Genomic DNA, 18292 nt, shown 5'->3' with positions numbered 1-18292 from the left:
CTAGACTCCCTGGGCCTTCCACTGCATGTGACTGGGCAGCGTGCTCAGGAAGCTCTTGAAAGGGATTTTTCATAATCTTACTTTTGATACATCACAGATTAGACATAGATTATACAAGCCTCATCTCTTGTGGAATACAGTACCCCGAATTAGCGCATCTCACACCCTTTGCCAGTTGCTGGACACAATAGCAGCCTCCCTTAACAAAGGGCTATTTAACATCACACCTCACATACAATGACAGCAAACTACGATAAGTCATTCAACATATTAGCATGTAGAGTAAAACTGTTCAATATGTAAAATGGCCCTTTTCATGTATTGTATATAGCAGATACTAGTATTGTTTAACAAAGTTTCAGCTGTATCTTGACAAACATGTTCCCCAAGGCCTCCTAAGAATACCAGGAATGTTCCAATTGGATCTTGAGAGACAATATGCTCCCACCCCAAAAAAGCCCTATAAGTATGTACTGGGAAATAAAGATTTCAGATATTTAACAACCTGAGTTCAGTCTGGGCTGTTTATTTATCTCCTGATCAGAAGCAAACCGGATATTCGTTGTACAGGGAAATATTCACGGGTTGGAGGTCTGATGCCTCATCATTTAACCAACATAAACCTGCCTGGAGAAAAACCGCTAACAGTTCTCTTCCAGCTTGAAGAAAGAACTGTTTCGCTATTCAGTCCATGAACACCGTAGACTTTGAATGGACTGGTGGTGCTCAACCAGTACTCCATTCAGATGGGCACCGCAGTTCCCACTTTCTTGTGATTGATGGGGGTTGGTTCCAGTGATCAGACCCCCACTGGTCTTACCCCTTTAAATTAGTTAATACAAGACAGAAGGATCTGGGTTATTTACTGTACTTCCAAAAAATACTCCGATCATAAAGGAGTGATGAAAGGCTTACTATCTTTGCATTCCAACCCAGACAGGTGTCGGGTCAGATGAAATGACTTTTCCTGGCGTTGCTGTGCTCGTTGTTCCACCTGTTCCTTCATCTTCCACCCGAGGAGCCCTTAGTTTTGCTTCCCCTACAACAAAATTCCTTAGTCCTGTGTTGTATTCCTCGAGCAACAAAACTGTTTCTGGAGCCACAAACCTGAAGTGTCCTCCCCTGCTACCCAAAACTGAAAAACTTTCACCAGCAGCCACCTGTGGTGAGTACATTGTCATGATACGTGACCAGAACATTTACATTCTTTCTCGCAATTGTATATTATAACTAGATGGTGTCGTTTTTGAAGAAACCACAGGATGTTGGCTGGAAATCTGATTAGCTGTTTGTGCCTCAACCCACTTTTTAAAATTTTAACCCAAGTCACCCAATGACTGTGCCAAATTTGAGAATGGCTGAAATGTGATTGGCTGTTAAAGGCTCCACCCACTTTTCATAAATTCTAACCACACTTACCCAGTGACCCACGGTGCCAGTTTGGGGACTCTGGCTTACATATTGTAAGAATAACAGCTTTTTACATTTTCTCATTGAAGTCAACAGGGAAAATCTGATTGGTTGTTTGTGGCTCCGCCCACTTTTAAATTTCCGTCACCCAGTAACCGAATGTACCAAGTTTGAAGACCCTGCCAATAACAGTGTAAGAATGGCAGCAATTTAAATATTCCGATTGAATAGCACTAGGTAATATTTGATTGGCTGTTTTAGGCTCCGCCCAGTTTTCAGAATTTTAAGCCCAGTCACCCAGTCATGGTCTGTGCCAAGATTGGGGCCTCTGGCTTTAAAACTGTGATAATGGCAGTATTTGAAAGTTTTACATTGAAGTCAATAGGTGAAATCTGATTGGCTGTTTTAGGCTCCAACCACTTTCCCTAAATTTTGACCGCAGTCACCCAGTGGTGAGTAATTGTGCTAAGTTTGTGACACTTGGCATTTAAACTGTGATAATAGCAGCAGTTTATCTGCTTTTCATTAAGGTCAAAGGCTGAAATCTGATTGGCTGTTGTTGCCCCGCCCCTTTTTTTCCTAGTTGTGAACCACGGTCACCCAGTGACTAACACTTTAAGGTTTGGGAATTATGGCATTTAACGTGTAAAAATGGCAGCAATTTTATTGTTTTCTATTGAAAATCAATGAGTGAAATTTGATTGGTTGTTGATGGCTCCGCCCACTTTTTCTAACCTCGAAGTGAAAACACCCAATGACCTGATTTGTGATATTTGAGGTCCATGACATCAATAATGTGAGAATGGCAGCATTTTTTATTTTTCCCATTAACCTCTTCAGGACACAGGGCGTACAGGTACGCCCAGATGTCCTGGTACTTAAAGAGGACCTTTCATCTGAATCAAGTAAGTAAACTGAATATACATACATGGAGAGCGGCGCCCAGGGATCCCCCTGCACTTACTGTTATCCCCGGGCGCCGCTCCGTTCTCCGGTTATAGGCTCCGGTAAAGTCACAGTTAGGCTCCACCCAGTGGAACCTGCAGCGGTCTCCTTCTCCTATGCTGTAGCGCTGGCCAATCGCAGCGCTCAGCTCTTAGCCATGCTATGAGCTGAGCGCTGCGATTGGCCAGCGCTACAACATAGGAGAAAGAGACGCCGGCAGGCTCAAATGGGTGGAGCCTAACTGTGACTTTACCGGAGCCTATAACCGGAGAACGGAGCGGCGCCCGGGGATAACAGTAAGTGCAGGGGGATCCCTGGGCGCCGCTCTCCATGTATGTATATTCAGTTTACTTACTTGATTCAGATGAAAGGTCCTCTTTAAGGACACAGGGCGTATCTGTACGCCCTGTGTATTTCTGATCACCGCCGCGGATCGGAAGCTGGTGCCTGCTCAAATCATTGAGCAGGCACCTTGGCTAAATTTGCGGGGGGGTTCCGTTCAGACCTGTGGTTTGCGGCTTTTACCTATTGCAGTGGCGGCGGTGCCATCGGGTCCCCATGGGGCTGTAGGGGGGACCTGATGGCATGGAAGGCAGTGCAATGCCTTCCTGTGACGTGCCTGTGAGATCCAGCCCCCTGGATCTCACAGGCGGGAAGCTGTATGAGTAATACACAGTATTACTCATACAGCCAATGCATTCCAATACAGAAGTATTGGAATGCATTGTAAAGGATCAGACCCCCAAAAGTTGAAGTCCCAAAGTGGGACAAAAAATAAAGTAAAAAAAAAGTTTAAAAAATAAAGTTTTCCCCCCAAAAATTAAAAGTTTCAAGTAAAAATAAACAAAGACGTCATTTTCCCCAAATAAAGTTAAAAGAAATTGGTAAAAAATAGGGGGAAAAAAATAGACATATTAGGTATCGCCACGTGCGTATCGACCGGCTCTATAAACATATCACATGACCTAACCCCTCAGATGAACACCGTAAAAAAATTAAAATAGAAACTGTGCTAAATAAACCATTTTTTTGTCACCTTACATCACAAAAAGTACAACAGCAAGCGATCAAAAAGGCGTACGCTCATCTAAATAGTACCAATCTAACCGTCACCTCATCCCGCAAAAAATGAGCCCCTACCTGAGACAATCGCCCAAAAAATAAAAAAACTATGGCTCAGAATATGGAGACACTAATACATCATTTTTTTTTGTTTTAAAAAGCTGTTATTGTGTAAAACTTACATAAATAAAAAAAAAAGTATACATATTAGGTATCGCCGCGTCGGTATCGACCGGCTCTATAAAAATATCACATGACCTAACCTCTCAGATGAACACCATAAAAAATAAAAACTGTGCTAAATAAACCATTTTTTTGTCACCTTACATCACAAATAGTGTAATAGAAAGCGATCAAAAAGTCATATGCACCCCAAAATAGTGCCAATCAAACCGTCATCTCATCCCGCAAAAATCATACCCTACCCAAGATAATCGCCCAAAAACTGAAAGAAACTATGGATCTCAGACTATGGAAACACTAAAACATGATTTTTTTTTGTTTCAAAAATGAAATCATTGTGTAAAACTTACATAAATAAAAAAAAGTATACATATTAGGTATCGCCGCGTCCATAATAAGTTACTCTATAAAAATATCACATGACCTAATACCTCAGATGAACACCGTAAAAAAATTAAAATAAAAACGGTGTAAAAAAGGACATTTTTTGTCATCTTGCATCACAAAAAGTGTAATAGCAAGCGATCAAAAAGTCATATGCACCCCAAAATAGTGCCAATCAAACCGTCATCTCATCCCGCAAAAAATGAGACCCTACCTAAGATAATCGCCCAAAAACTGAAAAAACTATGGCTCTCAGACTATTCTAGGGGTGCATCAGGGGGGCTTCAAATGGGACATGGTGTCAAAAAAACCAGTCTACCAAAATCTGCCTTCCAAAAACCGTATGGCATTCCTTTCCTTCTGCGCCCTGCCGTGTGCCCGTACAGCAGTTTGCGACCACATATGGGGTGTTTCTCTAAACTACAGAATCAGGGCCATAAATATTGAGTTTTGTTTGGCTGTTAACCCTTGCTTTGTAACTGGAAAAAAAATATTAAAATGAAAAATCTGTCAAAAAAGTGAGATTTTGAAATTGTATCTCTATTTTCCATTAATTCTTGTGGAACACCTAAAGGGTTAACGACGTTTGTAAAATCAGTTTTGAATACCTTGAGGGGTGTAGTTTCTTAGATGGAGTCATTTTTGGGTGGTAGACATATGGGGAATGTAAAGTAATAACTATTTTTGTAGGTATTACTATGTATTGTAGAAGTAGAGAAATTGAAACTTGGAAATTTGCAAATTTTTTCAAACTTTTGGCAAATTTGTAATTTTTTTTTAAATAAAAAAAAAATTTAAATCCATTTTACCAGTGTCATGAAGTACAATATGTGACGAAACAACAAGCTCAGAATGGCCTGGATAAGTCAAAGCATTTTAAAGTTATCACCACTTAAAGTGACACTGGTCAGATTTGCAAAAAATGGCCTGGTCCTTAAGGTGAAATAAGGCTGTGTCCTTAAGGAGTTAAAATCAAAGAAATCTGATTGGTTGTTTTTGGCCCCGCCCACTTTTCAGAATTTTAATCCCAGTCCTCCAGTGACCATATGTGCCAAGTTTGAGGACCCTGCCATTAACAGTCTAAGAGCAGCGGCAGTTATAAATGTTTCCATTTAAACAAATGGCTGAAATTTGATTGGCCGTTGTAGACTCCACCCACTTTTTATAAATTTTAACCTCAGTGACCCACAGTGCCAAGTTTGGGTATTCTGGCTTAAATACTGTGAGAATGACAGCAATTCAAATTTTCTCATTGAAGTCAATAGGGAAAATCTGATTGGTTGTGGCTCTGCACACTTTTTAGAGTCCCCAAAATGTGACAGAAATTTTCAGGTTGACCCCATGACTAAGTGACCCAAGTTTTGTGAGTTTACCTTCAAAGCTGTACGAGTGGCAAAAGTTTACAATTTTCCAATGAAAGTCTATGACAAAAAGTGGGGTCTTCGGGGGGCCGCCCCAGGGGCATGGAGGGTGGGATCGGTTAACAAAGTACAAGCAACCTATTCGGGTATGTGTCGAACAAATGTGCAAAGTTTGGTAATTGTACTCCTAAAACTGTGGGAGGAGTAGCGTATAGAAAATAGCTACATTTTCATTGGCCATTGCTAGCTCCGCCCACTTTGGGGTGTCCCCTCAAGATGTACCTTTTTATTCGGGTTAACACCAACAATATGTGGTCCGAGTTTGGGGAGTGTAGCTTCAAAACCGTGCGATTGGAAGCGATTTGAAAATTTTCCCTGTCAAAGTTAATGGCAAAAAAGGGGTCTTCGGTGGTCCGCCACAGGGGCGCGGAGGGTAGGATCGCTTATTAATGCACAAGCAATTTACCTCACTATAGGTCGAAGAAGTGTGGAAAGTTTGGCGTTTGTAACCCCAAAACTGTAGGAGGAGTAGCGTATAGAAAAAGGGGGGGGCGGAGAAGAATAATAAAACGGAATAATAAGCTGAAACAATCGAATAACAGGATGGTACAGAATAACAGGATGTTACAGGATAACAGGATGTTACAGGATAACAGGATGTTACAGAAGAACAGGATGTTACAGAATAACAGGATGTTACAGAATAACAGGATGTTACAGAATAACAGGATGTTACAGAAGAACAGTATGTTACAGGAGAACAGGATGTTACAGGAGAACAGTATGTTACAGGAGAACAGGATGGTACAGAATAACAGTATGTTACAGGAGAACAGGATGTTACAGGAGAACAGGATGGTACAGGAGAACAGGATGGTACAGAATAACAGTATGTTACAGGAGAACAGGATGGTACAGAATAACAGGATGTTACAGAATAACAGTATGTTACAGGAGAACAGGATGTTACAGGAGAACAGGATGGTACAGGAGAACAGGATGGTACAGAATAACAGTATGTTACAGAATAACAGTATGTTACAGGAGAACAGGATGGTACAGGAGAACAGGATGTTACAGGAGAACAGGATGTTACAGGAGAACAGGATGTTACAGAATAACAGTATGTTACAGGAGAACAGGATGGTACAGGAGAACAGTATGTTACAGGAGAACAGGATGTTACAGGAGAACAGGATGTTACAGAATAACAGTATGTTACAGGAGAACAGGATGGTACAGGAGAACAGTATGTTACAGGAGAACAGGATGGTACAGGAGAACAGTATGTTACAGGAGAACAGGATGGTACAGGAGAACAGGATGGTACAGAATAACAGGATGGTACAGAATAACAGGATGTTACAGAATAACAGTATGTTACAGGAGAACAGGATGTTACAGGAGAACAGGATGGTACAGGAGAACAGTATGTTACAGGAGAACAGGATGTTACAGAATAAGGGTCCATTCACACGTCTGTTGTTTCTTTCCTGATCTGTTCCGTTTTTTGCGGAACAGATCTGGACCAGATCTGGACCCATTCATTTTCAATGGGTCCTGAAAAAAATCGGACAGCTCAATGTCTGATTTTTTTTCAGGACCCATTGAAAATGAATGGGTCCAGATCTGGTCCAGATCTGTTCCGCAAAAAACGGAACAGATCAGGAAAGAAACAACGGACGTGTGAATGGACCCTTACAGTATGTTACAGGAGAGCAGTATGTTACAGGAGAGCAGTATGTTACAGGAGAGCAGTATGTTACAGGAGAACAGTATGTTACAGGAGAACAGTATGGTACAGGCTTTTTCAAGCCAACATAAAAAATAGTGCCCCCATTTTTTTATACCATATTATACCCTTGAATGAATCTCCACCTTTTATAATTAAGTCTCTTCAGGCTACTTTCACACTAGCGGCAGGACGGATCCGACAGGCTGTTCACCCTGTCGGATCTGTCCTGCTGCTATTTCGGCGTGCCGCCGGACTGCCGCTCTGTCATCATTGACTATAATTGGGATGGGGGCGGAGCTCCAGCGCAGCACGGCGAGAGGCCGCCGGACTAAAAAGTCGGACATGCAGGACTTTTAGTCTGGCGGCCTTTCGCCGCGCACTGCCGTGCTGCGCCGGAGCTCCGCCCCCGTCCCCATTATAGTCAATGGGGACGGAGCGGCAGTCCGGCGGCACGGCGAAATAGTGGCAGGACGGATCCGACAGGGTGAACAGCCTGTCGGATCCGTCCTGCCGCTAGTGTGAAAGTACTCTTAGGTCCAAAATTATGTACAGATACATTTCTTAATATATCTTGATGGTGGTCGGAGTTAATTTTTTTCTGATACAGAGCTTCAAGTCCACTGCATAGAAATACATATATATATATATATATAGAGATGAAACAAGGACAGCACTCCAAGTAAAAAAGTGGTATTTAATCCATGCAGATGGCAACGTTTCAGCTCAAACAAGAGCCTTTTTCAAGCCAATATATATATATATAGTTTAGAGAGTTGTTCTGGCACAAAAAACAAATTCATCCCATGGGCATAATATGATCAAATAAATAAACCCACTCATACTCACCTTCCCGTTGCTCTCTAGCTGCTGTCACAACAGTGCCCATGTGCTCCACTTCATGTCTCGACACGGCAGGAAATGGCTGTGAATGCAGCAGTGATCTGCCTCAGCCTCTGATTGGCTGATCAGCTTTCACAGTTGTTTCGTGCCATGTTGAGACATGAGCAGGAAGTGGAGAGCACAGTAGGTACCTGGGCATAACAGCAGTGGCAGGGGATCAGCAAGGTGCGTATAAGCCCGTTTAAAAATTTTTTATACAATTTATGGCCATGGGAAGACTTTTTTTTGTACTGGAATATCCCTTTAATTTGGCAGTTTGATGGTTGATTACTTTAAATAGAACACTGCAATTTTCTGGACAAGGCTGCTTTAGTGATAAGCTGACCTTACTAATATCACAAAGAATTAAAATAATTCTGTGTTTGTGACTAGAATGGCAAAAATGGCACCGAATGCCAGGTTCCCACAATGATAGGTAACACTTTTCTCCTCCATATATAAAGAGAAATCATAAAAACCAGCAAAAATTACCAAAATGACAGCAAAAATGACCAAAGACCATCAACTTCCAGTGCAGGCATACATTCTGGTTAGACTGGATGCCCACTGTCCCATGTGACAAAGTGCCCAAATTATGCAGAATTCTTCCCAAACCCACAGTAGGGATTTGCTTTGGTAGGCAGGGTAAGCGGACGCAGTACAGAGGCAAGAACACGGTAATAAAACAAAAGTTTAGTGTTTATTCACACAAAAAGCAACAAAGCAAAAATAACACTGTGCAGAGTCCTGGTGTTAATTCACACCACATAAAGTCCACAGCACAAACGTGTCACCTGGCGGACTGTTTTGTCCAGGGCAATCCACAGCCGTCCACCGCAGGCTTCAGGGCGCCTGATTTTCAGCTTCCGGCTCTCCAGCACGCTACCAACTGGTTGGAACCCAAACACCTCAGTGCTTCACAGATCCACTATGAAATTGCAGGGTAATCGACACACAGCTGTGACTGCTGGCTGGGTTTTTATTCCCAGCCCAAAACCTGGCCTGGACGTGGGGAACAGCCACCCACCCTGCTCTTTGGCTGCTCCCAATAAGAACCGGCCAAGATTGGCTTTACAGCCACACTAAGTAAAACAGTGTCAGCGAGCACTAGCTGCCGCTGACACACAAAATTACCGATTCTTATCTCACCGAGGCCAGGAACCTCGGTGACACGTACCTTCTGTCAATGACAGATCCTTGCGCCTTTCTACACCACACAAACCTGACATTATACACTTGCTGCCTTTTTCCTTTCCATCATAAACTTAAGCCCCCATTGCACCAAACTGTTTTACCGTAATGTTTATATACCACAGAGATGCCAGGCAAGGGAAATAGGCTCAAAACCTTAATGGAGGTCTGTGTTTTGGGAATCAATGGCTGCTGCAGCCAACTAGTAACATGTATATATTTGGTATCATTATACTCAGAGTTTTATTTAATGTGGTAAATTAATTGGTTATACCAACAACATTAGGCTTCAAGAGGGAAAAAAAACAGGAAAGTTGATTTTCCCAATATGACACAAAGAATATTCGTTCCATTTTGATATTAAAAGAACGACCTATATGGCCCATTAAAACGAAGAACAAAAAACATTGTTAGATTATGAAAATGAAAAAAAAAAGCTTTAAAATTCATTAGTCCAAAATGCTTTAGGCTTGGTTCACACGGGCGTTGCGGGTGACGTGCGGGAAAAGATGCGGGTGCGTTGCGGGAAAATGCACAATTTTTCCTTGCGAGTGCAAAGCGTTTTAATGCGTTTTGCACACGCGTGAGAAAAATTGGCATGTTTGGTACCCAGACACAAACTTGGTCTTCTTCACAGAAGTTCGGGTTTGGGTTTGGTGTTCTGTAGATTTTATTATTTTCCCTTATCACATGGTTATAAGGGAAAATAATAGCATTCTTAATACAGAAGTGGTGATGGACCATGTGATGAGTGCAGTGACGTCATCAAAGGTCCTTTACCCAGGTCCTGAAGAAAGAAGAGGAGATCCGCTACGCGACCAAGTGGATGGGGTGAGTTAAAATTGTTTATTATTTTTAACCCCTCAATGGACATTTTACTAAGCAATAGGATTCTTAATACAGAATATTTTCCATAATATCCATGTTATAAGGGAAAATAATAAAATCTTTTTCTTTTTTTTTTGGATTGTATAGGGGCAGTGATACTGACCATTTTTGTAATATATTTTAATTACTGAAATTGTACATTTCTATTAGAAAAATAGCTCTAACGTGGCCCATTTTGAGCCTTACCAACGCTCCTCGGTCTTCTGTTTACACAGTCAGTGTTGAGCAAGTATCCACTGTTAAGTAAACATACTGTAAGACAAGGCCAAAATGACAGCTAAAGTACAAGCAACAGAGGAGAAATCACTGTTAGAGATTGAGTCAGGAATAATCACGGTAAAACCTGCTTTTACTTTCACTGATTTCTATCAGTGATTTCTATCAGTGATATCTTCCCCTGTACTGAACATATTGTTGTTATTCTGGTATTGTCTGAAAGCTTGCAGTTAAAGCAGCCCCCCCCCCCCTCCTCTTCAGTGTAGAGGAGGAGAGAGAGAGCAGTTATAGAGCTGATAGGCTGCAGGAGGAAAGGAAAGATAGTAAAAATATATAGAAATGTGGTATTATAATCAATGTACAGACCCACATAATAAAATTATGTTATTAAGTAATTAGTTATTTAATACACCATATATCCCCCAAAATGGTTCCTAAAAAACCTACAACTAATCCTGTAAAATAAAATAAAAATTAGAAGAAATTTTTTTAAAGTTATGACTGCTAGAACACAAAAAGGGAAAATATTATTGTTTTTTTAGGCTAAAATTAATGATGTCACTAAGGGGTTAAAAATGTAATAGTGTCCCTGGAGTTGTGCGCCAACAAGATTTACTGCAGACATTAAAAATCTACAATAAAAAAAGTGACATTTTTGGGAGAGTGTTTCCAATTTTACCATTTGACATTTTAGGTGATGACCGTAAAGATTCGCTGAATGTACCATTTGCACAGACTATTAGCCACTGGAACCGGTCAGACAATAAGAAGGTGAGTATATTAAATATGTTTAAAAGCTAATGACACCTTTTATCACTGCATTCTACTCATTGTGAGCTAAAATATTGGGGGTCAATTATTAAGATCAGCGTTTTAGATATTGGTCTTAATAAACCCCATATTTGGCAGTGGATCTGCCGAAGTTATGAAGAGGCGCAGGCCTCTATATAACTTTGGTGCATCCAGCGCCAGTCTACATGTAAACTAACTTCCTTGCTGGCTTACATTTAGACCTGAAACAGGCGTAGATAATGATAAATGAGACTGGCCTGCCGGCCCACCCACACCATGCCTACTTTTTTAGACCTGGCGTGAGATTGGAAAGTCACAGATTGCGGAACAACTAACCGTTGCGCTGCAATCTGTGCCAGAAATACGCCTATTAAGCATATTTCTGGATGATAAATGACCCCATCATTTTTTAATTGGCCTTTATTAAAACTTTTCAGCAGTTTTTCTTCTGCAGCTTTCACTTTCAGTGCGTTGGCAGACTATTGTTTCCCCCTTCACAGTGAATCTGTGAGAGAGCTGCCTTGGTCATGGATATGAATGCTTTAGTTTATTCAGAAAATCGATTTTATCAATATGCAAATTACCTGTGAAAAGAGCCCAAGGGGCTGTCCTGACCTCTCTGGAACCCAGCCACGCCCATTCTAAGCATGCGCCACATGTGCAGTCTGTTCTCTGAGGGTAATGCCAGTACAGGGATGGAAGACCGGGTGGGCGCTTACATCAGAAGTACAGGCACTCGCGCTGAGTCCTCTGAGTGATTTTGGGGGAGCTAGGAGGGGACTTTGGGATCCGGGGGGCGGTGCTGGGATCCTTCCAAATGGGCGTGGCTGGGCTCCAGAGACATTAGGAAGAGCCCCTTGGGCTCTTTTCAGAGGTAATTTGCATATTGATAAACATCGATTTTCTGAAACGATTTTCTGAATTATACCTATGACAAAGTTATATTGCGGCCATGCTATAGGACATCTGGCGGACCCTATAAATGGCTCTATATGCAAAATCTAGGTGACAAAATCCCTTTAAGCTAAATTTTTATCAAACTGATAAGAACTTAATGATAATAAGCTGTTATGAGCTGTTAGGAAAGTACATTTAAGGGTTACAGATTGAGCCATCAGAGCAGATCTCTGACAGATTCACTCAGATAGAAGTAATAGAGATACACTGAAAGTGAAGGCTTTATCGGAAAAAACTTTCAAAAGTTTTATTAAAGACCAATTTTTACTCAAAATTTGGAGAACGCAGCGATAAAAGAAATACTACCAACGGTGTCCATAGCCTTTAACATTTAGATAGATTTTCATTATTGAACCAGTTGTCCATGAAAATGGTGGCTGACATAACGCTGTGTTTCTTAGGTGGAGAGCCGACGTATAACACACATCTCAGCTGAGCAGAAGCGTCGCTGTAACATTAAACTGGGGTTTGACACACTGCAGAATCTGGTGACAAATCTACATGGACAGCACAACAGCAAGGTATGCATTCTGTCTTCCAGTGCACATTGTGCAGGATGCCACCTACAGGTGAAACTCGAAAAATTAGAATATCGTGCAAAAGTAAATTTATTTCAGTAATGCAAATTAAAAGGAATTGCATTAATGCAGCTTAAAATTAGAATTTAGTGAAAAGGTTCAAAATTCTAGGCTCAAAGTGTCACACTCTAGTCAGCTAATTAATCCATACCCCCTGAGCAAAGGGTACCTGAGATTGTGACTTTATGGCTTACAGCCTATGAAACCCCAATCATCCAAATTATAACAAATAAAGTCTTGAAATATCTCGCTTTGCATGTAAAGAGTCTATCTCATATGTTAGTTTCACCTTTTAAGTTACATTACTGAAATAAATGAACTTTGCACGATATTCAAATTTTTGGAGTTTCACCTGTAGATGTCACTACTACCTGTTTGTCACCTTCTGTAACATTGGTAATTTTGCTGTAAGAACCTGGCCACAGAGAATTTCCATCCAAAAAGTCAGATTGAGCATATACAGTCAGGTCCATAAATATTGGGACATCGACACAATTCTAACATTTTTGGCTCTATACACTACCACAATAGATTTTAAATGAAATGCACAAGATGTGCTTTAACTGCAGACTGTCAGCTTTAATTTGAGGGTATTTACATTCAAATCAGGTGAACGGTGTAGGAATTACAACAGTTTTCATATGTGCCTCCCACTTGTTAAGGGACCAAAAGTAATGGGACAATTGGCTTCTCAGCTGTTCCATGGCCAGGTGTGTGTTATTCCCTCATTATACCAATTACAATGAGCAGGTAAAAGGTCCAGAGTTCATTTCAAGTGTGCTATTTGCATTTGGAATCTGTTGCTGTCAACTTTCAAGATGAGATCCAAAGAGCTGTCACTATCAGTGGAACAAGCCATCATTAGGCTGAAAAAACAAAACAAACCCATCAGAGAGATAGCAAAAACATTAGGAGTGGCCAAAACAACTGTTTGGAACATTCTTAAAAAGAAGGAACGCATCGGTGAGCTCAGCAACACCAAAAGACCCGGAGGACCACGGAAAACAACTGTGGTGGATGACCGAAGAATTCTTTCCCTGGTGAAGAAAACACCCTTCACAACAGTTGGCCAGATCAAGAACACTCTCCAGGAGGTAGGTGTATGTGTGTCAAAGTCAACAATCAAGAGAAGACTTCACCAGAGTGAATACAGAGGGTTCACCACAAGATGTAAACCATTGGTGAGCCTCAAAAACAGGAAGGCCAGATTAGAGTTTGCCAAACGACATCTAAAAAAGCCTTCACAGTTCTGGAACAACATCCTATGGACAGATGAGAGCAAGATCAACTTGTACCAGAGTGATGGGAAGAGAAGAGTATGGAGAAGGAAAGGAACTGCTCATGATGCTAAGCATACCACTCATCAGTGAAGCATGGTGGTGGTAATGTCATGGCGTGGGCATGTATGGCTGCCAATGGAACTGGTTCTCTTGTATTTCTTGATGATGTGACTGCTGACAAAAGCAGCAGGATGAATTCTGAAGTGTTTCGGGCAATATTATCTGCTCATATTCACCCTAATGCTTCAGAACTCATTGGACAGCGCTTCACAGTGCAGGTGGACAAGGACCCAAAGCATACTGCAAAAGCAACCAAAGAGTTTTTTAAGGGAAAGAAGTGGAATGTTATGCAATGGCCAAGTCAATCACCTGACCTGAATCCGATTGAGCATGCATTTCACTTGCTGAAGACAAAACTGAAGGGAAAATGCCTCAAGAACAAGCAGGAACTGAAGACAGTTGCAGTAGAGGCCTGGCAGAGCATCACCAGGGATGAAACCCAGCGTCTGGTGATGTCTATGCGTTCCAGACTTCAGGCTGTAATTGACTGCAAAGGATTTGCAACCAAGTATTAAAAAGTGAAACTTTGATTTATGATTATTATTATGTCGCCATTACTTTTGGTTCCTTAACAAGTGGGAGGCACATATGCAAACTGTTGTAATTCCTACACCGTTCACCTGATTTGGATGTAAATACCCTCAAATAAAAGCTGACAGTCTGCAGTTAAAGCACATCTTGTTTGTTTCATTTTAAATCCATTGTGGTGGTGTATAGAGCCAAAAATGTTAGAATTGTGTCGATGTCCCAATATTTATGGACCTGACTGTATAACAGACATTAGAGGTCGGTCATTATGTTTCTCGTTTTACATAATAATTTACCTCTTTTTTTCAAACTTGAACATGCAGAATATAGCTATATTGTTTGTCATTTTATTTGCATGCCCAATCAGCTACAAACAGTTTTGCCTTAACATTCAGATAAGCTAATACTACCAATATGGCAGCACTTCTTATCAGTTTTGCAAAAAGTCACAACAACAAAGCAGTTAAATGTAAGTAACAAAATAAACAATTAGGGTCCATTCACACGGCCGTAGTGTATTGCGGATCCACAATACACCCGGCCGGCACCCCCCATAGAACTGCCTATTCTTGTCCGCAATTGCGGACAAGAATAGGACATGTTCTATTTTTTCTGGAGCCGCGGACCAGAAAATCGGGGAGCGCTCCGGAAATGCACACTGAATTCCATTCCTGCCCCATAGAGAATGAATGTGTCCACACCCGTTCCGCATGTGGACCCATTCTTACCAAACTTTCACCACTGCTCTAAGGGCTCTTTCACACGAGCGGATGCCGTGCTTGGAATCCGCTGCGTGAAAGAGAGCCAAGCCCCGTTCCCGACAGCAGAGACACGGAGCATTAACATGATTGATAATGCTCCATGACTCTCTGTGATCTTTTTACTACAAAATCACGGTGACAATTTTATCTCACTGATTTTGTAGTAAAAAGATCACAGATAGGCACAGACATTATCAATCATGTTAATGCGCCGTGTCTCTGCTGTCCGAAACGGGGCTTGGCTCTCTTTCACGCAGCGGATTCCACGCATGGAATACCTAGGCATCTGAGCCTCTGTAAATGCCAGTAGGTTGTCCAAAGTGCCGTTCCCCCATTGTACATGGTATGGAAAATAAAGGCAGATTTGGTAAACAACCTAATGTCTATGGGGAGTTCCCGACTCTGCCCTGACCAGGAGATAAGTCACCTCTACAGTTGTCTGGCAGCAGCTTTCTCCTCTCGACCCACTGAATACACATTTGGCCAAACCAAACGTGCATGTGTGAGTCTGGAGCTATTGCATGTGTATGGCCTGCTTAACTCCATGCAGCTCTCTTACAAGCCACCAAAAGTAATAGAACTGACAGCGCTGTCATCAGGGCCCCATACAGGCAAACCATGTGGGCTCTCCCCCTTTGGCCCTTCTCACATTCATAGCCATAACATCTATAACCTTTTTTTTTTTTTGTCAACCCACTTTGCCATACACATAAGTAAGATTTTAATCTCTCTCAACTTTTATTATGGGTTAAATGAGGGGAAAAATTGTGCTATTTATTTTATTTAAACTGTTTACCATAAATAATGTGTTCACCATATTGTACAGGTTAGGCTACATGCACACAAACGTTGTTTGTTTCCGTGTCTGTTCCGTTTTTTCTTTTGCAGATAGGATGCAGACCCATTCATTTCAATGGGTCCGCAAAAAATGCTGACAGCACACCATGTGCTGTCCCCATCAGTATGTCCGTTCTGTAGCCCCGCAAAAAAAAAATAGAACTTGTCCTATTCTTGTCCGTTTTAGGCATTGTTACAATGGATCCGAAAAAAAAACGGATGGCATACGAATGTCACCCTTTTTTTTTGCGGATCCGCAATTTCCGGACCGCAAAACACATACGGTCGTGTGCATGTAGCCTTAGGAGTACTTTCACACTTGCGTTAAACTTTTCCGGTATTGAGTTCCTTCCTAGGGGCTCAATACCGGGAAAAAATGATCAGGGTTATCCTAATGCATTCTGAATGGAGAGCAATCCGTTCAGGATGTCTTCAGTTCAATCACTGTACGATTTTTGGACAGTCCAAAATTCCAGAACACTTGCTAAAATGCAGGATCCGGCATTATTTTCCATTGAAATGCATTAATGCCGGATCCGGCCCCAAGTGTTCCAAAAAAGGATCCGGTTTTGCGGTCTGCGCAGTCCTTTAGAAATGTGAAAAAGATAAATACCGGATCCGTTTTTCCGGATGACATCCGGAGAGACGGATCCGGTATTGCAATGCATTTGTGAGACAGATCTGCATCCGGATCAGTCTACAAATGGTATCCGTTTACATGCAGATTGCCGGATCTGCCTGCCGGAATCCAACAACGCAAGTGTGAAAGTACCCTTATTATGATTACTGTTTTGTGATGTTTAATAGTAAGCATGTTACAAAACCATATTTATTGTAATAGTTTTTGCTTCGTTATTTATTTTTAGCAACATTAACTTAGCAGAAAAATGTAACTTTGACCATAAAGGAAAAGCCAAAAAATTAAAGTTTCATTTTTCTGCCATAACTGTTAATAAAGAAATTATTTTGCTGACATGTCCTGAGAATTGAACCCCGGGCCTTCTTCATAGCAGACAGCAAAATTACCACTGCTCCATAGAAGTACTCTTATGTATAACAGGATTTTGTGTACTTAAAAACTACTATTTAATATTATGCCTGTGATGAAAACGGAAAAAAATATTTATTAGCTGTTATGCACGCAAAATCCTATATTTTCAACATGGCAGGTCTATAGAGGAGAGGTAAATGATCTGCCTCCTATACAGACGTTCAAGGGTTCAAATCAGACTCAATGTGCTAAGAGTGGACCCCTGTCAACCCACATGGAGCCCACACAGTGAATATTATTCATTATATTCACTGTGCTGAATTGAATATTAGGCTAATTTCAGAAGAACGGGTTCAGTGAGGGAAACCTGCATTATGATGTCACAATCATATGTTATAATATTATTACTCTATTATCATGTAATAATGATGTCCCATGGTGTGATAATTAATATCCTATGAGTTAATGCTAATTTATGATGATAATGATTTCTCATTAAATCATAAATATATTTTATGATGTCATAATCATATCTAGAATGATGTCATAATTACATTATTGGAAAATGAAAAAAGAACACCTGGAAAACATAAAGGGAATCTGCCACCATAATTTTGGATTATTATCTGAAGTAGAGATGTGTGAATCTATTCTAACAAATTGAATTGTCTCATTAGCAGGGCTTGGGCTGTGCCTTGGGCAGGGCTGTGCCTTGGGCAGGGCTGTGCCTGCGCAGCTGCGTAAGGGTACTTTCACAGTTGCGGCAAAGAGATCCGGCAAGCAATTCCGTCGCCGGAACTGCCTGCCGGATCAGGCAAAACGTATGCCAACTGATGGCATTAGTAAGACTGATCAGAATCCTGATCAGTCTTAAAAATGCCTGATCAGTCGAAAAAATGCATTGAAATGCCGGATCCGTCTTTCCGGTGTCATCCGGCAAAAACGGATCCGGCATTTTTTTTTTTCACCTTTTCTTCAGTCTGCGCATGCGCAGACCGGAAGGACGGATCCGGCATTCCTGTATTAGGAATGCCGGATCCGGCACTAATACATTCCTATGGGAAAAAATGCCGGATACGGCATTCAGGCAAGTCTTCAGTTTTTTTCGCCGGAGATAAAACCATAGCATGCTGCGGTTTTCTCTTTTGCCTGATCAGTCAAATGACTGAACTGAAGACATCCTGATGCATCCTGAACGGATTACTCTCCATTCAGAATGCATGGGGATAAAACTGATCCGTTCTTTTCCGGTAT

General features: G+C 41.3%; 1 protein-coding gene across 3 annotated transcripts in view; it reads left to right on the top strand.

Annotated features, from left to right (window-relative positions):
- Positions 1-18292, top strand: part of MLXIPL (MLX interacting protein like) — a 169143-nt gene that overhangs the window by 135111 nt on the left and 15740 nt on the right. For all 3 annotated transcript variants that reach the window (XR_005777468.1, XM_040423600.1, XM_040423601.1), the window contains exons 11-13: positions 937-1165; positions 10949-11025; positions 12405-12524. Coding sequence is in view for 2 of the 3 variants with exons in the window: in XM_040423600.1 (XP_040279534.1) it covers positions 937-1165; positions 10949-11025; positions 12405-12524 (426 nt within the window). In the remaining variant the exon portion in view is untranslated. The remainder of the gene's footprint in view (positions 1-936; positions 1166-10948; positions 11026-12404; positions 12525-18292) is intronic.

Source organism: Bufo bufo, chromosome 3 (assembly GCF_905171765.1).
Source record: "Bufo bufo chromosome 3, aBufBuf1.1, whole genome shotgun sequence".
Lineage (NCBI taxonomy): Eukaryota > Metazoa > Chordata > Amphibia > Anura > Bufonidae > Bufo > Bufo bufo.
Note: the sequence above shows the minus strand (reverse complement) of the source record. Positions and strands in the feature narration are given on the sequence as shown.